Source organism: Lampetra fluviatilis, chromosome 53 (genome assembly GCF_964198595.1).
Source record: "Lampetra fluviatilis chromosome 53, kcLamFluv1.1, whole genome shotgun sequence".
NCBI lineage: Eukaryota > Metazoa > Chordata > Hyperoartia > Petromyzontiformes > Petromyzontidae > Lampetra > Lampetra fluviatilis.
Genome location: NC_136327.1, coordinates 4,792,504 through 4,820,223, shown reverse-complemented (window position 1 = coordinate 4,820,223; position 27,720 = coordinate 4,792,504). Strand labels below are relative to the sequence as shown.

The window sequence follows — 27,720 nt, the reverse complement described above, 5'->3', positions numbered from 1 at the left end:
CCTATAATTTTTCACTCCTATCGTGTTCTCTGTACTGCTTGTTTGTTGCAACGTTTTGACCCCGTGCCCTGACTGGATATATGTGAAAAGAGCTTCATAGCTCCTCGGATTCCTCCAGTATGAATGCATATTCTGATTTTGTTAACGGCAGTGCCTTCTTCGTGAGCACTTTCCCCATCGCGGAGTTCACGAGGGCTTCCCAGGAGCACTGCTCTTGTGTGATATTCTGATTCTGTGACCCCCACGTGACCTCTGTGACGGTCATTCAATCCTCTGCCCTTGCAACCCCCCGCCACCCGCCATCGAAACCACTCCGTTTCACGTTACCGCTTTTTAAAACCACGCGAAGTGCCTTGAGCCGGGGCGCTCTGTAAATATATAATAAGACAAGAGTGAGTGCTGGACATTGTGCAGCCTGTGAACATTGGTACTGGAGTGGCAAAGGCGGGCGGACATGTGGTTTGTTGTTGGCATTCGTCGATGCATACGGGGCCTAAATAGGTGGTCACTAACAGCACCTATATTTTTTCCGTGTGTATATTTTTTCACGTGTGTATATGTATGTAGGGAGCGGTCGTGTAGCGGTTAGCGCGCCGCGCTATAAACCTGGCGACCCGGGTTCGATTCCCGCTCACGGCCAACACCAGTGGTGACGATTAACTGAACCGGTCCTGGGCCTCCCCTAGATCGACTCGGCCTCAAATGAGTGCCTGTGCGATGTGTACGCATGGTCACAAGGGCGACAAAGGCGGCCGGGCGTGGTGTTGTCCACCGACTCCCTCGTGTGCCGTGCCGCCCTTAATAGGTGCTCGCTAACAGCACTTGCCCCTACAGTCTGTTAAGGCTACACGGGGGATCTTTGTCTTTGTATATATCACGGGGCAAGAGAGTATTTAAACACACATTTAAAATTCCGGCAGTGGATAGAGCACACACATTCAGCTTTGCAAAAGCACAAAGGATAACATCACCGCCATTTAGTGGCAAACGTTTGCTGATACTGCTGTTTATACTGTTGCCACTGCTACTGATGCTACCCCTGCCGATGCTGCCCTTGGTGTTGTTTACAAGTTATGCTCAGCTGCGTCGTCCTGTGACCTGAGCAATACCAGCGGTGGGGAGAGACAAAGGCGGCCAAGCTAACAGACACAGGGACTCCTCTACTTACGAACGCGTTAGATTCCAGACGTCTGTTCGCAAGTCGATTAATCATTAAGTCCAACTTTACTCCTGTTATACGGCATGTACACTAAACACGGGGAATGGCTTTAAAAATTGTGTAATCTCCTGTAGATGGCTTTAAAAATTGTGTAATCTCCTGTAGATGTAGATAGCACTGCTTCTTAATTTCCTGCAAATGTAGACGCCACCACCGCCGCAGTTGAAATTACATAACATCTCGAAAACAGGCAACTGGACATACAGGCAGGTTTGTTCGAATCTCTGAAAGGTCGTAAGTCGAATGTTCGTAAGTGGAGGAGTCCCTGTACTTGGAAGGAGCCACGCCCACCGGCGGCGAGTGGACGAATTGTCGCGACTCGGCGTCACGGATCCGGTGAATGGCAGCGCCTCTAGTGGCTGTCACCTGACGACGTAAACACGTGACGTGTACGGCGCGTTCTCCGATAACGCGGCGGCAGGAGTTGCGTTCCTGAAAAACACCGCGTTATAATAGATGATGTATACTGTATGGGGGTAAAGCATAGTCCGCGCGATAACACGTGAGATGCGTACGCAGGCTGAACAAAGACTGAGGTGCGTGGGTAGCATCTAGAAGCATCCAGCAGCATCCCAATGCCTTGTCCGACGCTATGCCAAGGCAGCCGTACAAAATCGCGAGACGTACTTCCGTTCGCTCAATCGCGTTACATCCAATTCCCATCTGCGTTATGAAAACTGTGTTCCGTAATACATTAATCGCGATATATCCAATTTGCGTTATGAAAGTACACGTTATAGGAGAACGTATTGAACTCGTGGAATCAAGTGCTCAAGGATCGGACATTAATCTTTGCATTTTAACACTCCTGGACAACGATTAGTGAGAAAAAGGTCCCCGTTTGTAGAATGTGCCCTTCACGGTGCCAGCGTGTTTACTGCGGAATCAACTCGTGCGCGGAGCCTCCCCCCCCCCCCCGCTTTAAGCGTAATGCAATTTACACCTCGCTAATAAGCGATTATTAATTTTCGTAATTATTTTCAAATACCGAGAAAATCACGAGTGGAATGAGATGCCGTTGTGCCAAACTGATGACTTTGGGGAACAAAATAAAAAAAATATTTTTGGCGTCACGTAACAATAAAAGTGCCCCCCCCCCCCCCCCCGCATTGCTGAACTGTTGCGCCGATAATGCCCCGTCACATTTACGGGGACATCGGAGGAGCCAGAGAGTGGTGGCACCAAATAAAACCCAAAGTCCCTGACTTGTAGGTGGTGCCCAAATTGAATCAATTACAGCAGAGAGACAATCTGCCAGCGCAATTCAAATTAGCGCCATCAATCACACCACGTGGCCGAGCCTTTGCGAGGGCAAATGCATCGTCGCAAGAAACCGGCATTCTCACTTAACCCGCGGTGCGTTGGCCTCCGATGGAGTAATTTAACGGCCCTTTGCGGGCCGTTCCACTGCTGGATGATGGCCTCACCGAACGGCGTTCGTCATACAGTGTGGACTATTGAACTTCTTTCGCACCGTACGTAGCCAACCGCCGTGCTCATCGGAGTGTGCGGGGTGGAAGGGCAACAAACGAAACAAACAAAAAAAATGAACCCATAAAAACAAAGTTTTTCACTACAAATCCTTTATATGCGTGGCGGCTAGAGTCCTCTGGCTTGAGATGGCTGCCACCTATGGGTCAGACGATTGCCTGCCACCATTAAGCAATTGGTAATTAAATATAATTTTTTTTTTCCTAAAAGTGTAACATTTTGGGAAAACATTTTCACGAAAATAAATTGTCACGCACAACGAGTCTGTGTGCAAAATGTCAGCTCGATTGTATCACGGGAAGTGGGTTAAAAAACGACCGAAAGATTTGCACGGTCGTAAGCGCGCAAGCAAGCAAGCAAGTGAACTTAATATAAAGGATTTAAAAAAAGCACAGATCTAGAGGTAAAACCTCTGACCTGACACTTCAGATGTCCGTCACGTGGGAGGTATTTGACCATACTTCTCCACACTGTTCGGTGCGGGATGGTTGAAGCATTGAGCTCGCCACTGATGCGAGCCAAATTGAAATCAGGTGGCCGGGTTCATAGTGAGCTAACCACTGTGCCACCGATCGTTCCTAATTTTTTAATCCAAGAAGTTGTGTTGGTGTTTTCATATTCAAAGACAAAGGTCCCCCCATATAGCCTAAAGCAGACTGTCAGGGAAAGTTTTATTTGCGAGCACCTATGAAGACCCGCACGGCACACGAGGGGGGTGGGCGGCCAGCACCACGCCCGACCGCCTTTGTCTCCCCAGTGGCGAAGTTTACACACCGCACAAGTTGCTGATTTGAAGCTGAGTCGACCTAGGAGAGGCTCAGGACTGGTTCAGATAATCATCACTGGTGTTGGCCGTGAGCGGGAATCGAACTCGGGTCGTCGGGTTTGTAGTGCAGCCGGCTCACCACTACACTACCACTGATCCCATACATGCACACACACGTACGTACACGCAGTCACACACGCAGTATAAGCTAATACAAAAAATGGACAACGTTATAGGGCTTTTGGTCTAAATGATGTATTGACTTTTAATGTTTCTACTTATCAAGAGTGCTATATTTTTCATATTGAATCAATCTGGCCACTGAATCACGAATCATTTCCACACACGCGTGTACGCACGCACACATCACTCACTCACGCCCATTAAACATATTACAATATACTTGGAAATTCCCACACCTATCAAATTACAATGATTAAATGCAACAATGGAGCTAAATCTAAACCACAGTAAATAATCATCCGCTAAAGGGCTTGGGTGTGGATGTGTGCCCCACTTGGTCTTGAGAATGCCAAGGCTCAAGGGTCGACCTTCACATTGCCGAATTTTAATTCACTTTCCTGAATGGCGCTGTGATTTTTTTTATTCATTTCACAAATTAGCTTCAAATGAGAGAAGAGAGGATGAATTTAAGTGCCCGCTTTAACCACGCTATGCCAAAAGTCCATCTCATAGCCAAGTTAGACGCCTCCCTTTAAATAATAAAAGGGACAAAAAAAAGTTTCCCCAGTCCATGACTCGAGGTCAATTTGCCGTTGCCGAGATGACGCCGAGGTGATTGACGTGCTGAGCTGAGTCTGGTTATCCAGCAGGACCAGTGGAGGGAGGGAAAAAATGAAATAAATTAGTATTTTCTCTGGCACTGACTTCCAGTTTTGATAAATGTAATTATTGAAAATATTTGATGGGAGATATATGTATATATAATACAAACGTACATACACACGCGTGCATGCATTTAAACGTGGGCAGTGATCCAGACAGAAAGTGCCCTTGAGGTCCTCAGAAGTGCGTTGCGAGCGGCTTACGTGTAATATATATATCTCATTGCTCGCAATTACGGTCAAAAACTTTGCAGAGGACTTGTGATTCTCCACTAGGTTAGGAATACCGGCAGGGATGCAGTGGCCACTCCACCAATGAATTGCTCCCACGCAAGGCCGTAGCCATGGAGTCAACATTGGGGGGGACCAAATCTTCCACGGGGTGTGGGGGTGTCCCCCCCCCCCCAAAAAAGATCAAAATTTGAAAATAATTTCCTGCCTAAAATATTAAAAAATAATCACGAACAGATAGGATGGACTTTTTTTCCAATAATGTCTAATAGTGTATTGTATTACATTGCTCTGTTTTTTTCTTTTTTTTATCTTTTCTTGTTTCAGTGTATGTAATGGCAGAGATTAGGGATTAATCAAGTACAACCATAACCACAATCACATAAACGTTTTCGACGTGTGTGTGTCTACATCGCTGTTCTACTAAAATGTAGAGCTTACTTTCACCTGTGCTTCGCCGTTTCATCTTAGAATTGCACAGATTTTTTTGTTGTTTGACGAGCGCACGTTTTGCTCACGACTGTTATTCACCCCGTCTTTTGCGAGTTGTACAATATTCCTTCAAGACCCCCGTACTCATTCTTTGCAAAGTCGCGATGTCTTTTTTTTGTTTTGTGTCTTTGTTGCCGCTGTTGCTGCTGTCTGCCTACGGTGGCTCACGCAGCCCCACGGATCTCCCGTGGGTATAATGACAGGGCAGGATGGCTACACGGGACGATCATCCGTGTCATACAAAAAAAATAACGTAAAACGTAACAACTTTTAAATTAGTTGGAGATCCATTCAAAGAGAACAGCGGGTGGATGGTCTTGAAAGCGGAAAAAGCCAGACAGTTACTGCATTTGAAAATGGTAATAGAACCACACCAACAACAACAACACAACGCCATCGCATTATTTACTTTGTTGCCCGTTTACTCATTACCCACTTTTATCCTTTGCCGAGTCATTAATTACCCACCTCTTACCATTAACGTTTCACTACTCGCCCACCTACCTTTGTAGCCCTCGCCTGCGTTTGAAATCCACTCGGCGTAGGGCAGCAGAGCGGTGTGCCGGTATCAGGAATGTTTTCTGCCCACCCGAAGTCCGCTCAGCCGCGACAACCAGTTCAAGTTCAAGTTCATTTTTTAGGTATGGCCCTGTGAGCCGGCTCTTGAATCGGGTGCAACCGCAACAAACAAAAAACAAAAACATGAACAAAAAACATCTTAAAGTGAATATGTGACTAAGTGCAAACAGAAAATCCAAGAAAAGACAGCAAAATATTGCAGAAAAAAAACACCGTACACCAACGCTGTGTACAAAAATCCCAGTGGGATACAAGTCAAACAACAACAACAACAACCATAAGACAACCTATATTAAGGCTGCGCTCCGAACCCCGGTCGAGCCAAGATCGATTCCCGCACACGATCAACAACAGCGGCAGCGAATATGTGAACAGGTTTCCGGGGACATGCCCCAGGCTCGGCCTCGAATTGTGTACCTTGGTGCGCTGTGTACTGGGGAGACAAAGGCGGCCAGCAATGGTGTTGGCCTCCCACCGCTTCATGGGCGGTTCGCGAACAGCACTTGCCCCAACAGTCTGTGAAAGGCTACACGGGGGGGGATCTTTGTCTTTGTTACTGTGGGAGCAGCGGTGGGGCAGTGGTTAGTTGCCCCCGCGCCATCAACCCGGCGACCTCGGTTCGACTCCCGGACATGGACAACATCGGTGTCGAGCGACGTCTGAAACCTGAACGAGTATCTCTTCATTCTAGATTTGAAGCTTTCGTGACTGCAGGGATTCATCTTCTTGGTTCTTTCGGTAACGTCACGTAGAAGGGAAAAAAAAAACATAATAAAATAATTCTCACGACGTTTCGACGTGCCGCGACTCTAAGCTTAAATATACGCTCCAATCCTGGGATGTTTCATTCAGACGCTGTCTGCCCGACAGACCTGGTCTTCACCTGAGGACGGCTGCTTGCGTTGTGGCCGAAACGTCGTGAGAATTATTTTATTATGTTTTATTTTTATTATTTCCCTTCTACGTGACTTTACCGAAAGAACCAAGAAGGAGTATCTCTTAATTCTAGATTTGAAGCTTTCGTGACTGCAAGGATTCATACTCTTATGTTTTTTCGGTAAAGTCACGTCGGTAAAAATAAATAATAAAAACAAGTAATAAAATGATTGAAATAATAATAAAAAATAAAAATAACAAATCACGACGTTTCGGGCGCAACACAAGCGTCCGTCATCAGGTGGGACAACCACAGCAAGAAACAAATGCTGAAGTGGGCTAAAGTGACTATCTCTTAACCACTTTTCCTTTTTTTGTTTGTCTGTCGCTCGTTGCTGTTGCTGGTGTGCCGCGTTGTTGCAGGGTGCTGACGGGGAACCCCTTCCAGTGCTCGTGCGCCCTGCGCTGGCTACAGCACATGCAGAGGGCAAACAGGGCCGGCCTGGCGCGCCAACGACTCACGTGCTGGGCGCCCGACCGCAACATCACCGTCCGCCTCGTCGACATGCAGATCTCCTACTGCCGTGAGACAGGGCCGGCTTGTTACGTCGCGGCGGTGGGTGGGGGGCGGTGGACGGAGGGAGGGTGAAGGAGGGGGGGCCCTACTAGGCTCGGCGTGTAGTGGTTATTTAATTTTTGTCGTTCGGCCACGCCACGCGCTTTTTTTAGACGTGCGTTCTGTGGCCGTCTGGAACGTTCTTCCGTCCGTGCTGTTAGCGAGTAGCGCCTATGAAGGCCGGTGGGTGGCCAGCACCATGCCCGGTTGCCTTTGTCTGCCCAGTGGGCATGTTTATACACCGAATCTGGTACTCATTTGAGGCTGAGTCGACCTAGGGGAGGCCCAAGACCGGCTCAGATCATCGTCACCGGTGGTGGCCATGAGCAGGAATCGGTTCGTAGCGGCACCGCCTCCGTCATCCACCGTAAGCGGCACTCATAGGTGCTCGCTAACAGCATTCGCCCCAACAGTTTTTGGGGCTACGAGGAGGGATCTGCCTTTGTATTTGCTGGTACACACACAAGCCAGATTGCACACGCACACACGCGCGCGCATGAACTTACAAGCGGTCAAGCGTGCCAGGCGTGCGTACACACAGCCGCGGCCTGCTGTTGGAAGAAGAAGTGGAATGAGATTCAAAGTCACAGACTCGTTCATGCAAGCGCCACGAGCTTAGGTGATGTCCACCCCTTCAGTTGACCTTCCCGAAGGTGACACCCAATGCATCTGATAGCCAGCAGGCGAGCAAATCTGAAACATTTGAGAAAAATCCACCAAAAAACGCAACACCCCCCGCTAGGCTGGCGTCACAACTCTGCCGCCCTTCGGCGTGCCCTCTGGGTTGTGCGCGCGCGCTCGTCGCCACGAGGGTCCGACGTTCCGCTCCACGCGCCGACCTCCTGAAGAAGCTCCCGGGGCGCGTGGAACGAAACGTCGGGCGCCGTGCCGGGACAGCACCAGGCACGAGCTGTACAATGCGTCGGGCTGCCATAGGCAAAGGTCTGCTGGATAGCCTCCATAGACTGCTGGGACAAGTGCGGTTAGTGAGAGTGGCCTGCCGATGCTGGCGTGATGATAACAACACCGCACGCCCGGCCACTTTTGCCACACCGAGTTGCGATATTTTTACGCTGCGTCGGGTACCCCCTTTTCAAGGCTCGGTCGCACTAGGGGAAGGCCCGCCCGGGGACCGATTCGAATTATCACTCGCTCGCCGCGGTCGACATCGGTTTACCATCGGGGAGATCGGAGTCGGGGCCCCGTCGGCTTCCTTTGTCCGCCGGCGTATTTAACGGGCGGCGCTCGATTCCAGAACTGCCGGAGGTGAAGTTGGACCGAGAGACGGTGGTGGCGCGGGAGGGCGACGCCGTGTCGGTCACGTGCAACGTGTCGGGACACCCGGCTCCCGTCGTCAGCTGGGACACTCTGGACATCTCTTCCGCGCAGGTGCCGCAGGTAAATTGCTTCCACCTGAAAGATTTTATTTCGGAGTCTTGTGATGGACTAAAAAAAGAAATCTATCGCCAGGCCAATCTCTGACATGCTTCGGAGATTCCACCGCTCGGCAAGATTTCCGAACGGATTATCATGCCAACGGCGCTGATAAGCAAAGTTCAAAGTTCAAAGTTCATTTATTAGGTATAGCCCTGTGAGCCATTCGGCTCTTGAATCGGGTGCAACCGCAACAAACAAAAAACAAAAGATGAACAAGAAAACATCTTAAAGTGACTATGTGCAAACAGAAAATCCAAGAAAAGACAGCAAAATATTGCCGAAAAAATCACCGTACACCAACCCTGTGCAAATATCCCAGTGGGATGCAAGTCAAACAACAACAACCACAAGACAACGACGTTTGAAACGAATTCGGGAAGAGGGAAAACATTTTTTTTCGATTTGACTAAAAATGTTACGCGTGTATATAATTTTTTTATTAAGTAAAAATGTGCTCCAACGTTCGAGCAAGCCTAAGTGTTCTATAATTTTCCTAAATGTAAAATTTCCTAACTGTTAATTTTCCTAAGTGTTCATTTTGATAATGATACGGTAATTATAATGTGAGTATGATTATGATGTATAATATAATTTAATTATAATTGAATATCTATATACGTACAATTAAATTATGATTTTTTAAAATAATTATAACTTTTCCTGAGCCTGAGTGTTCTGTAATTGTATTCACGCGCACACACACCGAGCGCACGCACGCGCGAGAACGCCCTAAAAAGGGAAAACCCATTCCTGCTTGCGGAGGGAGCTGGTAGGAACGTTGGTTTGCTCGGTCAATGGCCAGGGTCAACGGCCAGGGCGTGGTGTATTCCGCAAATATGCCCGACTGTGAGGGCGGGCACAAGCCGGCGTGAGTAGGTTAAACGTTGAGTTTTATAAGGGCACCACGGGGTGACCAGCCCCTCCCCACCCAGCCTCACCCCTCCCACTCCCCCACCCAGCCCCACCTTCCCCACCCAGCCCCTCCCCACCCTCCCCACCCAGCCCCTCCCCACCCTCCCCACCCAGCCCTTCCCCACCCTCCCCTCCCCATCCAGCCCCACCTTCCCCACCCAGCCCCGCCCCACCCTACCCTCCCCACCCAGCCCCCCCATCCCCACCCAGCCCCTCCCTGCACCATGGACAGACGGACACAATAATCCCCTGTGGGCTGGTGTAACCAGGAGGTTCCTACCAGTAAAAGAAAGAGACTTAATGCGACGTTGTGTGTGCTTTTTTTCTTCATTCTGTTTTGAAGCCAACACGAAATGGTCAACTGAATGCATCGGAGTCATGCTCCACTGCGGGGGTTGAGTTGTTGTGGAAATAAGTGTGGGGAGCGCGGGGGGACGGGGGGTAGAGTCCAATAGGGGCATCCTTTGTGCCGTTGTGAAAATTACAATGGTCGTGCACGATCACGGACATATATTGGGGAAGTTAAAAGCTCGGGCGAGATAGAGGGAGGGTGTGGGAAACCACTCTACTTTGGCGAAACTGAAAACAAGAAAATAAAACGCATTTCTTTTTTTGTTTGGGTGGTGAGGGGGGAGGGTTGGCGGACACCTTAAAGTGCGGTAGATCTTGCGCGTTGCTGCAACAGCGTTCCGTGCGCATTCAGGAATGAAATAATGAACAGAAGACAACACTACCCCCAGCGAACGCAGCGGCGGCGAAAACGTGACCACGTCTCCAGATGAAGGGGTCATCTTGAAGCGCGAAGCGTGGCTGGGATTCACGTTTTCGTTTTTTTTTCGCCCACGTGGGCTCTGTTGTGCACGCATGTTATCCTTATGAGTGGACCCATTATCTGAGCCGTGACCTCTCTGTTCCTTACCTTGGTTATTAACGTACCCTTTTGAGTCGAGAGAGTTTTTTTTTTTAATAACATTGTATCGCCTGTTGTAAAGCCACTGTTGGATGATTGTTTAGTTTTTAGTTTGTTGTCTTTCCGCCCGCAACCTCCCGTTAGGATGATTGGCTACGTATGGCAAAAAATTATAAGGCCCTCCCCATGCCATGAGTCATGAGAGTCGTCTGACCATAGTTCACCGACGACGGTGGCCAGTGCGCGGTTCGATGAAGGTGGCGTAATGGGGTTGGGTGGGGTGTTGGGAGGGAAATTCAGGTACCACTCCCCCACCGATGTTAGCTATGGCATAGACACCAAACTCAGGTCACCGGGTTCATAGCGCGGCGCTCCACTCCACTGCGCCGCCACTCCTACACCCGCTGCACGCCCATCCTGCACGCGTATCGCGTGTCAGCCACAAACAAGATATTGACCAACGCATTCGGCGGACTTCACGTACGTGTATGTACGGACGCACTGAACTTCTTTCGCACCGTATGTAGCCAACCGTGCTGATCGGAGATGCGGGGGAAGGATTGCGGGTGCCCATGCCCATCACGTCCTGCCAACAATCCTTTCCCCCCGCACCTCCGATGAGCACATTTGGCTACGTACGGTGTGAAAGAAGTTCATCGTACATGCGGTGACTCGTGAAGCTTGGAGCGTGCGTGTGTTCACATTGCGTGGCCCCCCGTTTGTCGCCCCAGGTCGACTTGTTGTCAGAGTCGGTGACTGCCCTGCGCCTCTTCAACATCTCGTGGGAGGACAACGACAAGATCGTGTCGTGCGTTGCGGAGAACATCGTGGGACAGACCCAGGCCTCTGTGTACCTCAACGTGCAATGTACGTATCCCCCGGGTGCACGATGGGCAGCGTGCGGACAGCCCGCTTCTACATCAGCACTCGATGAATGATGGAGCAGACAATATGCCCACCCGTCTCTCCTACATGAAAAAATATATCTAAGTTTTGAGATACCTTTGTATTTTGACACGATATGAAATCAAAGTGTACGATTTAACGGTGGTTCTGAACATGCGGGCAGCATTTTTTTATAATGCCCTGGCATAAAACGACAAACGAATATCAGAGATATTTGGATCAGCATATGTACTACTTTTTTGCAAGCTGTTAGTGTAGTGTTTAGCTCGCTTCGCTATTTACTTGGTGAACTGGCTTAGAGCCCTAATCATGGCACTAACATGTATGTATGTATGCATGTTGAAAATGTTTCGCACCCAGCATCACCACCGTGCTAATCGGAGGTGCGGGGGAAGGACAACAATCTAAACACAACAACAAGCAGTTCTAAAGAAATTCGTTCTTCACAATGTCGATGCTTGAAAAGTGCACAGCTCCAGTGTCTTCCTGATATCGGAAGGAAGAGCGTTCCAGACGGCCGCAGAAGCGCATCTGAAAGCGCGCGATGTGGTCACCGTCTCTGTTCGGTGGTTAGCGAAACGCTGCTGAGAGGACGACCGGAGTTTGCGTGATTTTTTTTGCTTCTTGACGTATTTCCTTGTTATTCACAAACTTGCTCTCCGCGATCGTGGCTATCTGTCAATCGCACCTGGAACTTTACACGATTGCATCGAGAGAGAGACAGAGAAAGTGATGGATGAGAGATCAAGTGATGAGATAAAGTGATGAAAGAGAATGTAATGGGAGAAAGTGATGAGATTAAGTGATAATATAAAGTCATGGGATTATCTTCACGTATTTAATAGCTTATTTACGTATTTATTTAATGCAATTCCAAACAAAAGATCATTAATCCGCGAAATTTGCAATCCATGAGCATCTGTGGAACGTATGCCACGCGAATAACAAGATAATAATTCCATCGGCCGCACGGCCATACGCAATATTTTTATATTATTTCAGAAGCATTGGTTTAATACAAGCAACTCTAGACCGGTTTTTACATTCAGTGTCTCATGAGGCTTGCTTAAACAAATGCTGGCGAACTGTAATATATATATCGGCTGGGGAGTGGTGGTGTATCGGTTAGCGCGCTGTGCTACGAGTCCAATTACCCGATATCAAATCCAGCTCACGGCCAACACCAGGGACGATTATCTGAACCAGTCCTGGGCCTCCCCTAGGTCGACTCAGCCTCAAATGAGTACCTGGTACGGTCTGTAAACATCGCCACTCGGGAGACAACGGCGGTGGTGCTGGCCACCCACCCCCTCGTGTGCCATGCCGGTCTTTATAGGTGCTCGCTAACAGCACTTGCCCCAACAGTCTGTTGAGGCTATACGGGGAATCTTTGTCTTTGTATATAGGCAACACACTTTCTATGTTAGATGTGGGTCCTAGTTCGCGTAAAAAGTATAATGTACATTAATAATAATTAAAAAAATTAGTGCGTAGATACAATTATGGGAAGGAGGTGCATTGCCCGCTTATTTTGTTACATATGCAGCGTTCTCCACAACGACACTATTGATTACTCCCTACAAAGCTTAAGGTCACTCTTTCAAGATTAATGGCCTGTAACTCAGTTCCAGGAGACACTTTTGTTGCTCGAAAACGAGTCTGCTGGGTTTTTTTTCGGCGGGGTTATAACAATTCATCCCCACTCCTCCAAATCCGGCGATGCGATTAATTTGTCACGACTCCGTGGGGCCGTGTGATTTGATTAAATAATCGATATTGGTTTTGTATCTTTTTTTGGCCGGCCAGTTTGTGTCCCGTTTATTTTTCATTTTCGTCTCGCTCGCACATTTCTGTCCGAGCCATTGGCGTAACTGTAACGACGGCGTATCATTTTCATGAACCACAACAAATATATTTGTACATAGACGCGAAATTGATTCCGTGAATCATCAGCCAAAATAATCTAAATTATTAGACATGTCGATGAATACTGAAACCCTAACTTTTTTTTGTAATCACATCCTTTGACAAGGCTTCTCTCATATTCTTGGTTCTTTCGGTAAAGTCACGTAGAAGGGAAAAAAAACCAATACAAATTATCACAACGTTTCGACTGCAACACAAGCAATCATCATCAGGTGTGAAATCCACAGCAATACATTTTCTTTCTGTAGAAGGGAAATTATAAAATGTTTTTCTTGCCGTGGATTTCACACCTTGATGATGATTGCTTGTGTTGCAGTCGAAACGTCGTGAGAATTTTTATTGTTTAATATTTTTATTATTTTATTATTTCCCTTCTACGTGACTTTACCGAAAGAACCAAGAATATGAATCCCTGCAGTCACGAAAGCTTTACATCAAAATGTAAGGCTTCTCTCGTCTTTACTATGATTTTAATCGATTCCTGTCTGGTTGAAGAAAACATATCTGCAGAAAATTGTAAACAGCCTCTAAGATGATGTCTTTTTGGTGAGAAAAAATAACAACAATGATTTGTTTTTGATGTGGCACAAGATGTCTTAGCAGCTGGCCTGCAAGCGGGCATTAGTCTGCCAGTAGGGGGCGATCACCGCTGCTGTGTGGTCTAGTCTAGGGGCACCCCCAGTGTCAGCTGTCCCTGTGCATTAGTCTGCCAGTATGGGCGATCCCCGCTGCTGTGTGGTCTAGTTCAAGTTCAAGTAAATTTATTAGGTATAGCCTTGTGAGCCATTCGGCTCTTGAATCGGGTGCAACCGCAACAAACAAAAAACAAAAACATGAACAAAAAAACATCTTAAAGTGAATATGTGACTGAGTGCAAACAGAAAATCCAAGAAAAGACAGCAACATATTGCAGAAAAAAACACCGTACACCAACGCTGTGTGCAAAAATCCCATTGGGATGCAAGTCAAACAACCAACAACAACCACAAGACAACTTAGATTAAGGCCATCAGTCTAACTCTGTACTACAACAACACAAACATGACCAAACCAATACACTTTTCGAAATCACCAAAATAAAACCAATGAAACAGTGATCATAGGAACTGTGACGGAACTGTGACGGAATTTTCTAGTCTAGGGGCACCCTCAGTGTCAGCTGTCCCTGTGCATTAGTCTGCCAGTAGGGGGCGATCACCGCTGCTGTTTGTGTATAATCCCAATTGAGTAATATTCGGGAAAATAAGAATAGGTTTTGCCCTTTCTGCCAATAAAACAGGAGGTGTTAAGATGATCGAACACCAAATAAATACTCTTAGGTTTTTTCGGTAGAGTCACGTAGGTAAAAAAATAAAATTTAAATTAATAAAAGTAATAATATAAATAAAATAATATAATATAAAATAATATTTCTAAATAAAATAAAATAGTATTTATATTATTACTTTTATTAATTTTATTTTTATTTTTTTACCTACGTGACTACCGAAAAAACCTTAGAGTATGAATCCTTGCAGTCACGATAGCTTCAAATCTAGAACCAAATAGTAGTAGGTTTTTACCCTTTTAAACTGGTACAAAACTGACACCTTTATTCAAGGCAGTTTTGTACCAGTTTAAAAGGGTTAAAACCTACTACTATATTTTGCCACTGGTAAAAGAGATCTCATAGTAGAACCAAATAGATAACTTTTTGCAAGGCATAAAAGTCTACATTAACCACACGTATTTGTGGCAGACTTGATACCTTGCAAAAGGTATCTATTTGGTCTTTGAACATACTAACACCTCCTGTTATTTTTTTGCCAGAAACAATAATTTTTGTTGATACTGGCAACAACAACAACAACAAAACATTTTCGTATAGATATTCGGGTAACTCTTCAAATTTTGGGGGGAATTTGAAGAGTGAAGCCGGCAAGCAACGGATCGACGTTCACCATGGAGCAGGGCTGCAAGCGGTGACATTGTTTGCGGTTAATACAAACCACGGTTAAATTTCGATTTAAAGCTTTCGTGACTGCAGGGATTCATCTTCTTGGTTCTTTCGGTAAAGTCACGTAGAAGGGAAATAATAAAATAATAAAAATAAAACATAATAAAATAATTCTCACGACGTTTCGGCCACAACGCAAGCAGCCGTCCTCAGGTGAAGAACAGGTCTGTCGGGAAGACAGCAACGTCGTGAGAATTATTTTATTATGTTTTATTTTTATTATTTTATTATTTCCCTTCTACGTGACTTTACCGAAAGAACCAAGAAGACAAACCACGGTAACAACCAGGGCAAGCACGCCGGAATGGAACCCGCAAACCTCGGCAAAACAAACCACCGCTGTGCCGTTGTTGTCACCACAGCACGTACACAAAGAACGTACTGAAACTACACGAGTCGGTCAATGGAAAGAGAACCAAACAGTATTATTTGGCCGCCAGCCACACGGTGCACACTTTAAACGAACCCCTTGAAACGTGGCGAGCCGCTACCACACTCCAGTCGTCGTGAATATTGGCCCACATCAAAAACGAAAACAAAGAGTGGCCCTCCCACGTTTGTGAATTGATTGGAGTCGAGCAGCAGCTGCTGCGTGCCCCTAAACGTGCTCGGCCTGCCACCTGAAACGCTCTTAGGAAACACGGAGTTTCCGATACACGGAGTCTCGGATGCACGTCAACACAGCATCGCTGTTGCGTGATCCTGCGGGTACTGGAGAGGAGTGGTTAGTTATTCCCTCCCACTCCCCGCTCTGCTTTCAATATTTTAGTTGTTGTTGCCGTCGTTGTTACTTTTTCGTTTACTTTTGTTTCTTGCCCGTCGATTCCGGCATACGTTCTTCATATTTGTGAGCGCCCTTCAAAAATGGCATTTGAGTGCAATGTTTGCGCTTCGTTCTAGATTTGAAGCTTTTGTGACTGCAAGGATTCATATTCTTAGGTTTTTTCGGTAAAGTCACGTAGGTAAAACATTAAAATTAATAAAAGTAAAATAAAATAAAAATCACGACGTTTCGGAGGCAACACAAGCTTCCGTCTTCAGGTGGAACCGTCACAGCCACGACAGCTGTATCAAGTAAATGAGAGATTGCAAGAGCTATCACTCCGTATATATAATGGTTGAAGAGGGGGGAAGGGCCAAGTACGGCACACTTTTTTATTCATATGGTAAGGTGAGGCTAACAATAGTGTGAAAAGGAGAAAACAGCTAAACATGGTAAAACAAGCCTGGCTGTCTATCAATAACCTATAATAGTTGTCTGTCAAATAAGTGTAGTTAAATCTTTTTTTTTGCTTCGTCCTGCGCATGGTCGCACTTTTACCTTTGCTCAGTCGGTGTCAGCCGCTGACGTCGTGATGGGTTTCTCTTTTCATTCCTGTTGCTCCATGACCCCCCTGCGCCCCCTCCCCCCGTACCGTCCCCATCCCGCTGTAATATGCACTGATGTCCACTTTATCGAGGGCGATAGTGGCGCCTAATATAAAGATTGATTGATCGATAATGAACGAGGAGGCGGGATTCTGCCGTGGGGATGTCAACCGCGCTCTGGACACACACGGGCAAGGCTCTCATCTTAATAGCGAACGACAGACAAAGGCGTTCAATAATTCATGCGGACGCGCGAAAATGCTTTTCTTTAATTAAATGATGAATGAGGACGATAACTACCTCGCTCCTTATTAAATGCTTACTCTTTGCAAGTGCATTCATTCTCACGAAGCGACACGCCCATGACCACGCCCACCACGAATTGGCGCAGGTCTGGCCGGCTCTTGCCAAGCTAAGCAAGCGTTGAGGCTGGAGAGTGCCTGGCATGGGCGATCGCTGTGCACGAGCGGGTGCTGCCGGGGGGCGGGTGGTGCGGGCAGTGCACCCAGTTATCGTCCGATATTTCTGAATTTCATTTCTTGATTCTACGCTGCTCACCTTCACCAACCGGCACGCCAACCGAGCCGTCAAACAAAGTCCCTGCGAGCCACACACCTCGCCGCGGCCTTTGTCCAGCGGTGGATTGACGAAGGGCACCCGCACATCGCCCACGCTCCACACTGGAGAGGCGTCAAGCTCCCTGCGCCCTCTTGCTCACCCTCCCTGGCCATGTCCCTCTCATTACCGCCTCCTCTCCTCCATCCTCTGGCTGCTTGGTCGCTCACCCGCTGCCTTGAGAGCATTTTTCCTTAAATTTTTCCTTTTTATTTTCACTTTAAAAATTTCCTTCATTTTTCCCTACTTGTTCTCCTACTTATCCCCCTTCTTTTGTTCCTTTTTTTATTTTTCCTTTCTTTTTTTCCTTCTTTTTTCCTTCCTCACCGACTTTTCCCCCTTCTTTTGTTCCTTTTTTATTTTTCCTTTCTTTTTTTCTTTCTTTTTTCCTTCCTCGCCGACTTTCCCCCCCTTCTTTTTTCCTTTCCCCCCCCCCCTAAATTTTTCTTCTTTTTTTCCTCCCTTACAATTTCTGCAACCTGCGTTTCGGATGACTTCGTCGCGTGTCACCGTCGACGTCGATTGTGACGCCCCCCCCCCGTGGCCCCGTCGCGACTCCCACGGCCCCCCTCGTCACGCGGCACAGTCGTTACGGAACGCGCGCACATTAAGCCCGCGTGGCTCTCTCTCTCCTTTGGCGATGCAGAGCGGTCGCGTTCGCAAACCGTAGGCCGCACTGAACTTTTAAGTCTCAAAGTTGGGCCTGGGTCGGACTGCGCGTACTGTGCTTTACGTAGGTGCGACGTTGAACTGCTTCCGCACCTGCGCGTAGCCAACCAACGGTCCTCCGTTGACTTATTGCGCAATTAATTAATGAATGAGCCCTATGCAGCAATTTGCAGGAGATCTTTCAATATTAGGACGTTTGGCCAGTACCGGTTCCGCATTGTATAGTTGTTTTTTTTAGCTATGGGAGGTAATGGGAAAATTCCAACTCCCTATTTCGTGTGAGAATATGTATGTGTGTTTTAGCTGTCTCACTGATAAACATATATAATAATTCCCCGGTACCTATCGCGAGTGAATTATGTCCAAGTTTCTCTTTCTCTCACTTCGTGTCAAGGCATTGTATCATTTGCATGGTAATGAAAAGACCGGCGCCACGAGGCTGTGGCCAGAATGCTCAAATAGATGTCTGGGTTTTACGAGTTTTATTTTATTTTTACTTCGCCCTGCCTGGAGGATTCATCGCTCATATAATGAGGTGTGCTGCTCAAATGTTGTTAGAATGCCCTGAATTAGTGATATGGGTTTAGAATGAGCTTCCCCTCCGCCCCCCCCCGGTCCCCCCCCCCACCCCCCCACCCCGTATAACTAAGCATATCGCTTTCCTGTATCTGCAGCACGACTGCCGAAAATAAAGGGATGCAGTTTGCATGAAAGAACAACCAAAGGAAGAGACTCAATTAGACGTTTTAAATACAATATACCGTCTGGTTGATGACCAGCAATGATAATGATGATGACGACGACGATGGCGGAAGGGGCAGCTGATGGAAGGAACACGTCCCAGAGGATGACCAGCGTGCAGATGGAGCGATGAAACGCACGTGCAGGTGCTGGGAGAGTTGTTACATCCGGGGTCGTGCGAGAGATGGTGACGGCTCAGGGGTGAGAGAGGGGGTCGGTGGGCTTGGATCAGGCAGTGGATTGACCATGGCTGATGACGACGATACACAACCCTGGCTTTAGGAGTACGATTTACACGCAGTGTAGTGTCGTTTACGGCGCCGTGAATTCACGGACGTTGTTGCACGTACTCCGATGGGACGTATTCGGGTATGAACACTAGATGATGATATTCAAATTGTCCGGCGTACTCAACTTGCGTTATGGTAGCACATAACGGGGTTTTTTGTTTGCGTTAGATTGCGTAAATATAAATGTGCCGTTCGACCCGCCACCACCGGGCACAGCCAATTAGTAAGGTTTTTCACATCAACAGAGTAAACCCACAACATTTACTATCTTGTGGGTTTACTCTCCAACACACCAGTGTGCTGAAGCAGCAATTAATTGGCATGTTCTGTTTACGTGACAAACCTTACTTATTGGCTGTGTCTGGTGGTGGCGAGTTTAACGACGCATTTGTATTTACGCGATCTAACAAAAAAATACCCTCTTTTGGATACTATTGGTCGCGAAAGCACGCCAATCGCATTATGCTCGCCCTTAATTTATCATATTTCTTGAGAGCTGGTTTTTGCGTTCAGTTTGTTGTCCTCTCTCTCTCGCCCTTCTGATGAGCATGGATGGCTACGTAGGGTGTGAAGGAAGTTCACGTACTTATCATTTGGCGGCGCAATTTCTTCACGAGCAAAAAATCTGTGGGCTCGCGCTCGCATTTTATTTTTTTGCGCAACGCCGCTTTGGACCCAGCACCTGCTGTAGCGGTCTGGCCAAGCTGGGCCCCACGGTCCGCGCGGCGAGAATTCTTAAAACGTTTCCGCTCTCGCAGGAACGCCCCACGGGGGTTGGTTGGCAACGCAGGGCAGCGGGTGGAGGGTTTACCGGAGAATTCGAGGCCCCGACAGAGAGGAGGACGCACCATGGTTTACGAGAGGAAAGGGCGGCAGGCGAGAGAGAGAGAGAAAGCAGAGAAAGAGCTGAGAGAGAGAATGAAACGTGGACGAGCAGGGAAAGAGAGCGGAGAGGGAACGAAAGTGGAGAGAGCGAAATCAAAGGGAGGGGGCGAGCTGAGTGAGAGAGTGGAGAGAGAGCGAGAGCGAGCGGAGAGAGAGTGGAGAGAGTGAGTGAGAGAGTGAGCGAGAGGTGGGGGTTTACATAAAGCAAAGTTATTTTAAAAAAATTACGAAATCATGAACGAAGCAAAGTGCCGAATACACCGAGCATCGTATTGTTTCCACTGATCGTAAAATAATAAAAAATAAATAATTAAAAAAGAGAGAGAGAGTGGCAGAGAGAGCGAGAGAGCGAGAGAGCGGAGAGCGAGAGAAGGGTGCCGATGAACGTTGGGTGTGAAAGAGCGGCAGTGCTCGAAGAATTTACATTCCACGCGCGACGACGGGCGCTGAACGCGCCGCTGCGCTGCGGTTCTGATTTATTTATGGAGGGCATCATTGTTTGCAGGAGGAGCCAGAACGCCTCATTCCATAATTCGGAGACCTCCATCGGGGGCATTGTCACGGAGTGCGTTGCCGCACGATGCGAAATGTTATCTTTTCATTCCCGTCTGTGTTTTTTTTTATATGGCCACGTTTCTGAAAAGAAACCGCTACTTTCGAACACCCTGTCTGTAATTAAGTTTGGCCCATTTATTAGTGGATGTGTGTGTGTGTGTGTCCGTGTATTGCTTGTAAACGGAGGCCTTCGAGGCTCAGTATCTTTGAAAAAGAGCTACGTTGCTCAGTGGATTCCTCTAGTCTAAATAAAGATTCTGATTCAATAGGCAGCTAAGGAATGAAATGTATATGTAGAGGGTCCAAGGTGGGCATTCGTGAAGAAACACAGTCCATTTACCTTTCTATAATAAAGCCCCAAAGTGAACATCTCAAATTAGATGAGTTATACAAATAGAACAAAAAATATTTCAATTGATTTTTTTGATCTGGTTAAAATGACCAGCAAATTTTCTTCTGTAAGGAGGAGCCAAGGATGTCTACGGAGGAGATGGAGCGATGAAATCGGTGTATGTGAGGGTTGCTTAGTCCATTACTACATCGCGGTATCCAACGGTAGATAAATAATGGCTGTTGCTGCTGCTGATTATGATGAATTTGCCATAATATAGTTTTTGACAGGACCCCCTCATATTTTAAAACGCCAACTGGCAAAGCCTCTCCTTTTCAAAGTGGCCATTTAATACACATTTATTTGTTTAACCAAGCACTACCAAAACTAAAATCCACCCTGCAGTCAGAAAAAAAAATAACAACGTAATAAAGCATTGTACGTTTATGTCAAACACGAGCATACGTGACGGTTATAGCCTCCAGCCAAGTGCCCCATAGGCAGAGCGAGCGGCTCGCAGTTGTAAGGTTGCGAGTTCAACTCCTGGCCGAGGGGGTTGACTCAGCCCATCATCTCTCCAGGGTTGGATAAACAAGTTCCATAATTTCGATTTAAAGCTTTCGTGACTGCAAGGATTCATCTTCTTAGTTCTTTCGGTAAAGTCACGTGACTTTACCGAAAGAACCAAGAAGTTCCATAATATAGTTTTTTTTTTGGGGTCAGATCGCGTTATTTATAAATGTGTTGTAACCCTCCACCACCCGACACGGCCAAACAGTAGCGGTGGAGGGTTACGACACATTTATAAATAACGCGATCTGACCCAAAAAAAAAAAACTATATTATGAATAATATTGGTCGCGAAAGCCTACGTGTTAAATTAAACAAGTTCCACTTTGTTGGGAAAGCCAACCGTGCCTGTCCTGCGAATTGACTCCCCTCCCCACCCCATCACAGGATAGAACAAATCCCAACTGCCGGCTCTTGCAGGGCTCTAAACAACCTTGAGCAGCAGGCAAAGCACTGAGACTCTCTGCTGATAAACGTCCACAGACATTTGGAAAGCTGAAGCCCGTCGCAGTCTGCCAGAGCATTGACGCAGTTTGCAGGCCGAGAGGCAGACGGAATATATTACAACCGCGGGACACAGTTAGGCTTGTCGTTTCTTTCAGACGGAAACAGAAATTGAAGTGACCACGCACGCCTCGGCGACTTTGTAAGCACGGATTTAAAGTGCAGCTTGCCTGCGTGGCCCCGTTTTACTAGGCGCTCGGCCGTGGCGTAGCCGATGTCCATTGTGACGTGTGTCCACGTTGCCATCTGGACGTCATTGACTCGAATCCGGATAAGATCTGTCGAGCTAAATGCCTCAAAGAAAAACAACAGAGGCCCCTTATATATATACTAGGTTGTTGCGGCGCCCCCGCACAACCACAGCCTGCGGCACCTCCCAACAACCACAGCCTGCGGCACCGCCCTACAACCACAGCGTACGGCGGCCCCCAACAGACTGGTCAAGTAAATCCTTATGATCCACTCGCACAGCGTGCGGTGGGCCTTCATCCAGCAGTGGATTTAAGCACCAAAAAAACTCGAGTACTAATGTAATGGACGGAGCACGGATCTCCCTCAGGGCAGCAGTGGACAGAGCACGGCTCTCCCTCTCACCACAACAACACGAATTGGGCCGCTCGCGGTCACGTGACGCACTCCAACCAATCCGGGGGCGTACATGTTTTGGAGGAGCGCACCTCTGGTTGGCTGCTTGCCCACAGTCACGTGACACGCTTCAACCAATCCGGGGGCGTTAATCACAGTCACAGAAGGACATATCTGGGCTATTATATAAGTGTATTTTTTAAAGGGCCAGAAATCGATCGAAATGACTCTCAAGACCTAAATCTTGATGAAGCCCTCTCGTCGTGGCCAGATTGTCGCCACCATCAAACGCGAGAATTAGAACTGGTTTAAAGACCTTTCTGTCCACAGGAACCTTGATACGTTATTTTTGTTTGCGCAGACAAGCTGCACATTCGGTTGGCAATGTACATTCAGGGCTTAATTTCTCACTCAATATCGTCCGGAATGCTGCTAGGCTTGGATTGGAGTTGTGATTATTGGTGTAAGGCACTACCACGAGAGCACAATGTACACCTATCCATTAGAATCCTACGTTATTGTACCATATATTGCTATGCACCGTCGCTCAGAAGTATAATGAGGACAAATTAAACCGGGGTTCTATGTGGTATTGCAATCTAAAAATATATGCATTACGCTTATTAACCCAGGAAAGCCTCACTGAATCTCTTTTGTAGTCACGTGTTTGTAGTTTTTGTAGTGGTTGTGCGATGTCGCCGTTTTTAATCCCGAAGATTAATTTGCAGTCAATGTTTTTAAATCCTTGGGATGTTTGGACCAATACCAGATACATTTTGCTCTTCCGTCCGATATGAGGAAGCCACTGGGGCTGTGCACTCCTTGAGTCCAGATTGAAAACTCACTTCTGTAGAACAGCTTTTAATGTCAATTTGTTGTCCTTTCCCCGCACACCTCCGATTAGCACGGTTGGCTACGCACGGTGCGAAAGAAGATCAACATACATTGTTCTTTGTTTGCCTTGAGGTACGAACGTTACCACTGGGCGCCACGACGTGCGAGATTTGAACTCCCTCGCCTATTGGCAGGAGGTCGTCGGTTCCATTCCCACCCAGACGCCTGCATATTTAAGTTGGTTTGTCTCTGTCTCTCTCTCTCTCTCTCCCCCCATGGTTGCGTGCATTTTTCTCCAGGTCCTCCGTTTTTTTCCCCCACCCACATTTAGAAGCAACTTTGTGCGTTCAGACTACTTGGCTGCTATACATTTCCCACGTGATGATCGGCCACTCCGTTGGACTATCATTTGTGACAGCCAAGTTGCTTCTGAAAAACGAGCTACGCAGCTCAGTGGGCCTTACGTGGTTTATATATAACAACAACAAATCGAGCACCGTTGCCACCACCGCTACACCGTCCAGTTAATGACTGTCACTCTCTCTCTCTCTTGCGCGCGTGCCCGCTCTCCCGCGCAGACAAGCCGCGCATTTTCGCGCTACACGCACCCCAGAGGGACCACGCCTGGTGCATCCCGTTCTCGGTGCGGGGCAACCCCATGCCCAAGCTCAGCTGGCTGTACCAGGGCGAGCCCCTCAACGAGTCCGACTTTGTGGCCACGACCTACACGGAGAAGCCGCTGTTCGAGGAGAGCCGCTCGGACGAGATCCACGGCTGCCTGACCCTCGACCTGGCATCGCACCACGACAACGGCAACTACACGCTCGTCATCAGCAACGAGCTGGACCGCGACGTGCGCACCGTCTACGCTCACTTCATGGACGCCCCAGGTGAGCGGGCGCGCGTACCTCGAGAACGCCTAACTCCCACACCGCAAAGACTTCCATTGCTGTCGTTTACCGCCGGCTACCTCGTGCTCCGGCAAAAAAATGGGCGCCACGGTGGCGAGATGTTAACTTCCCTCGCGCGGCGTGCGGGAGGCAGAGGTCGCAAACGGGTTTTGATTCCTTACCCGTATCCCTACCCGGCCGCACCAGGGTCGCAAACGGGTACCCGTACCTGTACCCGGCCGGGTACGGGTAGCCGGGTATCGGGTAGGGTACGGATATCGGGTACCCGGATGCGACCTCTGGCGGGAGGCTCGTGGGTTCGACTCTGACCGTGGCGCCTGTAAGGTTCGGAGTTTGCTTGTCGACGCGCCCTTCGCGGACGCAGCGTGTGTGCGTGCGCGTCGCACACCCGCGATCGCGCAACGAGAAATCGAGCGTTCTCGCGTGTATCGTGCGCTTCTCCGTGATGAGTTTGTTGTTGTTGTCCTTCCCCACGACCATCCGATTAGCGCGGTGGGGCTACGTACGGTGCAAAAGAAGTTCAACGTGCGTGCATACATACGTGTCAAAATGGATTGCCAGCCACGATTTAAATTTTGTGTTTCTTGTAAAACGGCGTGTTTTATCACTCGTACTTCTTATGCCGAACCTTACAACCTTTTTAAAATTCTTAATTGGTTAAAACTTTTACATTTTTTATTATATAATTTCTAACCTTTTTTTTATTTCACTTGTATTATTCATTTATTTGCCTATAACGTGTCATGTCTGTCACGGAAACGGTCTTTTTTTATTAATGAAACTTGATTTAAGAGCTTCTTCGCTCGCAGGGTACTTCAAAAGAAACTGAATCTAAGCACGTGGGTTAGTCCAGGGAAGTACATTTTTTGGTTGTTGGCGGTACGGAATGCCGATCTCGTGCAGCTGCGTATACATACGTATGTTGAACTTCTTTCGCGCCGTACGTAACCAACCGTGCCAATCGGAGGTGCGGCTGCGGTTCGAACCAATTTCTCCTGAACGCCCTTATCATCACTCCTGCCCACAACATCCTCCGTCCACCCGAGGATGGATGAACAGAGCTCTTGCTTATAAATGCTTTCAACTTTAATTCATAATCCACGTAGCCTCGAACACGACGCTGCCATCTGTGCGAAACGGACGTCGTTAACTTGAATCCGGATATGATCGGTCGAGCTAAATGTCTCAAACAAAAAGAACAGAGGTCCTTATATATATTAAATGGTCAGAAATTGTGTCGTAGTGTGTGTCGTAAGCCCTCCTCCACCTTACACAGCCCATTTATAAACGTGTCACGTGCATCAAAAACGTGGCTAAATGTATGGCTGCTTTTGCAATGTGTCGTTGTTGTTAATCTGGTCGTTGTCGAGCAAATCTCGCAACATTTATACACGGGAATGATGTTTCGATGGAGATCAGACGCAGCATCGTCGGGTTGTGAACAGGAGCTCAGAGCTCGAGGGACAACTTTTATTCATTGACTGCGTCAGGTGGAGGAACGTGGACGAAAAACACATTTGTATTACGACCAAACCGAAAAGAATTTGATTATGAATAATAATATTCATATTCTTGGATCTTTAGGTTAAGTCACGTATATGGGTTCAATGAAAATAACAAAAAATAACAAAAAACTACGACGTTTCAATCGCAACACAAGCGCTTGTATTGCGATCGAAACGTCGTAGTTTTTGTTATTTTTTGTTATTTTCTTTTAACCTATCTACGTGCCTTTACCGAAAAACCTAAAATATGAATTCCTGCAGTCACGAAAGCTTTAAGTCAAAATAACAATAATAATAATATATTGGTTGTCAAAGCCCACGTGTAAACTATGAGGACCTCCATTACCAGTGGCAAAATATAGTAGTAGGTTTTTACCCTTTAAACTGGTACAAAAACTGACACCTTTATACAAGGCATCATGTTTGCAATAACCACACCCGAGACAGCTTTCCTTAGAGCCTAGTCGCCATTGGTGTTGGACCAGATGACGCCAAAAGGCGTACAACTCAAAGACAGCGCACTATCAGAGTATTGAGAGCTCAGGGTAAGCATTCACACTATGAGACCTCCTTTAGTTTAAAGGGTAAAAACCTACTACCCACGTGTAAAGTTATCGTATGACTGGTTCGCTTGTGAACGCCAACTGTGTGATGTGGACAGTAAACTAACTTGGCCAAAGTCAAGTTGCTTCAAGCAACGGCAATCTGCGGGTGGCTCGGTCTCGGTTCACATTTATTTTCATTCTTTGGCAGACGTCTTTACTTTTTCTTTTTGAATGGCAAGATTCGTGAACTGGATTTCCATCGAGTGACTTTCACGCGTGGAGTTTCTTTTCCTTCACGCGTGAATTTTTTTTTTAAACAAAAAAAATGTTTGAAAAGTTTCAGCGAGGGAATTATAATAAAAAAAAAATCTTTATTCATCATTTTTTTCGTTACAAACTGTATTCATTTTCATTTAACAGATATTCTTCCAGATGCTTATTACGGTAAGCGCCTCAGCTGTTCACACTCATTAAGCGCATTAAACTTGTGGCGTGTTTCAACCTCACTCGACATCGTGTAAAACCAAAAAACACTTTCGCATCGACCACAGGGTCTGTGTATTTACAGCCAATCAGCTACGCACACAGTTTGATTGCAAATGAGAGCACGGGCAATACTTCTGAATTAGCAGCAAATACACGGCAAAGTGCATTTGTCACCCGTGCAAAAGTCTCTCGCGGTGTACATCTTGTGTAATGTGACAGCCTTATGTGCGTGTATATATATGCTCACACACACACAGTGACCCAACGGCTACATTCATTATGATGCATACATGCTGATGTTGCTGCTGTGTACTCTTTTATGTATTACTTTCAGAGGATGTCACGCAACCGTACAATGAAATATCGCGTGTCGGAGAGGATTCGTTTGCGGTAGGTGTCAAGATGGGTCGTAAATTTGCACCAATTAACATTTCGCACCCAACTTACCAGAGGTGTGGACTCGAGTCATGTGACTTGGACTCGAGTCAGACTCGAGTCATGAATTTGATGACTTGCGACTCGACTTGGACTTGCATAACAATGACTTTGTCCCACCTATGAGATGTGGACTCGAGTCATGTGACTTGGACTCGAGTCAGACTCGAGTCATGAATTTGATGACTTGCGACTCGACTTGGACTTGCATAACAATGACTTTGTCCCACCTCTGCAACTTACCCAACCAACCAACCAACCACCGATATTTACATCTCACGTTTAAAACAAAATACATGTGCTACTTGCGGGCAAGAACTAACGGTGTTACATGACCTGGATGTGCGATTTCACGATGAAAGAAAAATTATCCATTGTATTTAAGGTGACGTATTGTTCAATGGCCCTTATTGATAGCGATGATTTTCTGCTGCCAATGATGATGATGTTCACAGTTGTTTTGTTTGGCTTTCAGGTGTACATCGCTGTGAGCATCGCCGCGTTTGTGTGCATTCTCTTGGCGTCTCTTCTCGTCCTCATCAACAAGTACAACCTGCGGAGCAAGTTTGGAATGAAAGGTACATTTTTTAAAACAACGAATTAAACAAATAAACACACATACAGAACTGTGCAATCTTGATATACGATAACCTGTTTGGTCCTGCTGGAATGTGCCTAATTAATTACAC

General features: G+C 47.1%; 1 protein-coding gene across 3 annotated transcripts in view; it reads left to right on the top strand.

Annotated features, from left to right (window-relative positions):
• LOC144949313 (BDNF/NT-3 growth factors receptor-like) overlaps positions 1-27,720 on the top strand; it is a 283,555-nt gene that overhangs the window by 104,985 nt on the left and 150,850 nt on the right. The window contains exons 5-11 of one of the 3 annotated variants that reach the window (XM_078879268.1): positions 6,923-7,083; positions 8,371-8,504; positions 11,106-11,241; positions 23,728-24,039; positions 26,531-26,554; positions 26,931-26,986; positions 27,507-27,609. In XM_078879268.1, the coding sequence (XP_078735394.1) occupies positions 6,923-7,083; positions 8,371-8,504; positions 11,106-11,241; positions 23,728-24,039; positions 26,531-26,554; positions 26,931-26,986; positions 27,507-27,609 (926 nt within the window). Of the gene's footprint in view, positions 1-6,922; positions 7,084-8,370; positions 8,514-11,105; positions 11,242-23,727; positions 24,040-26,530; positions 26,555-26,930; positions 26,987-27,506; positions 27,610-27,720 lie in introns of all 3 variants that reach the window. The other 2 variants (XM_078879267.1, XM_078879269.1) reach the window with 2 other exon arrangements.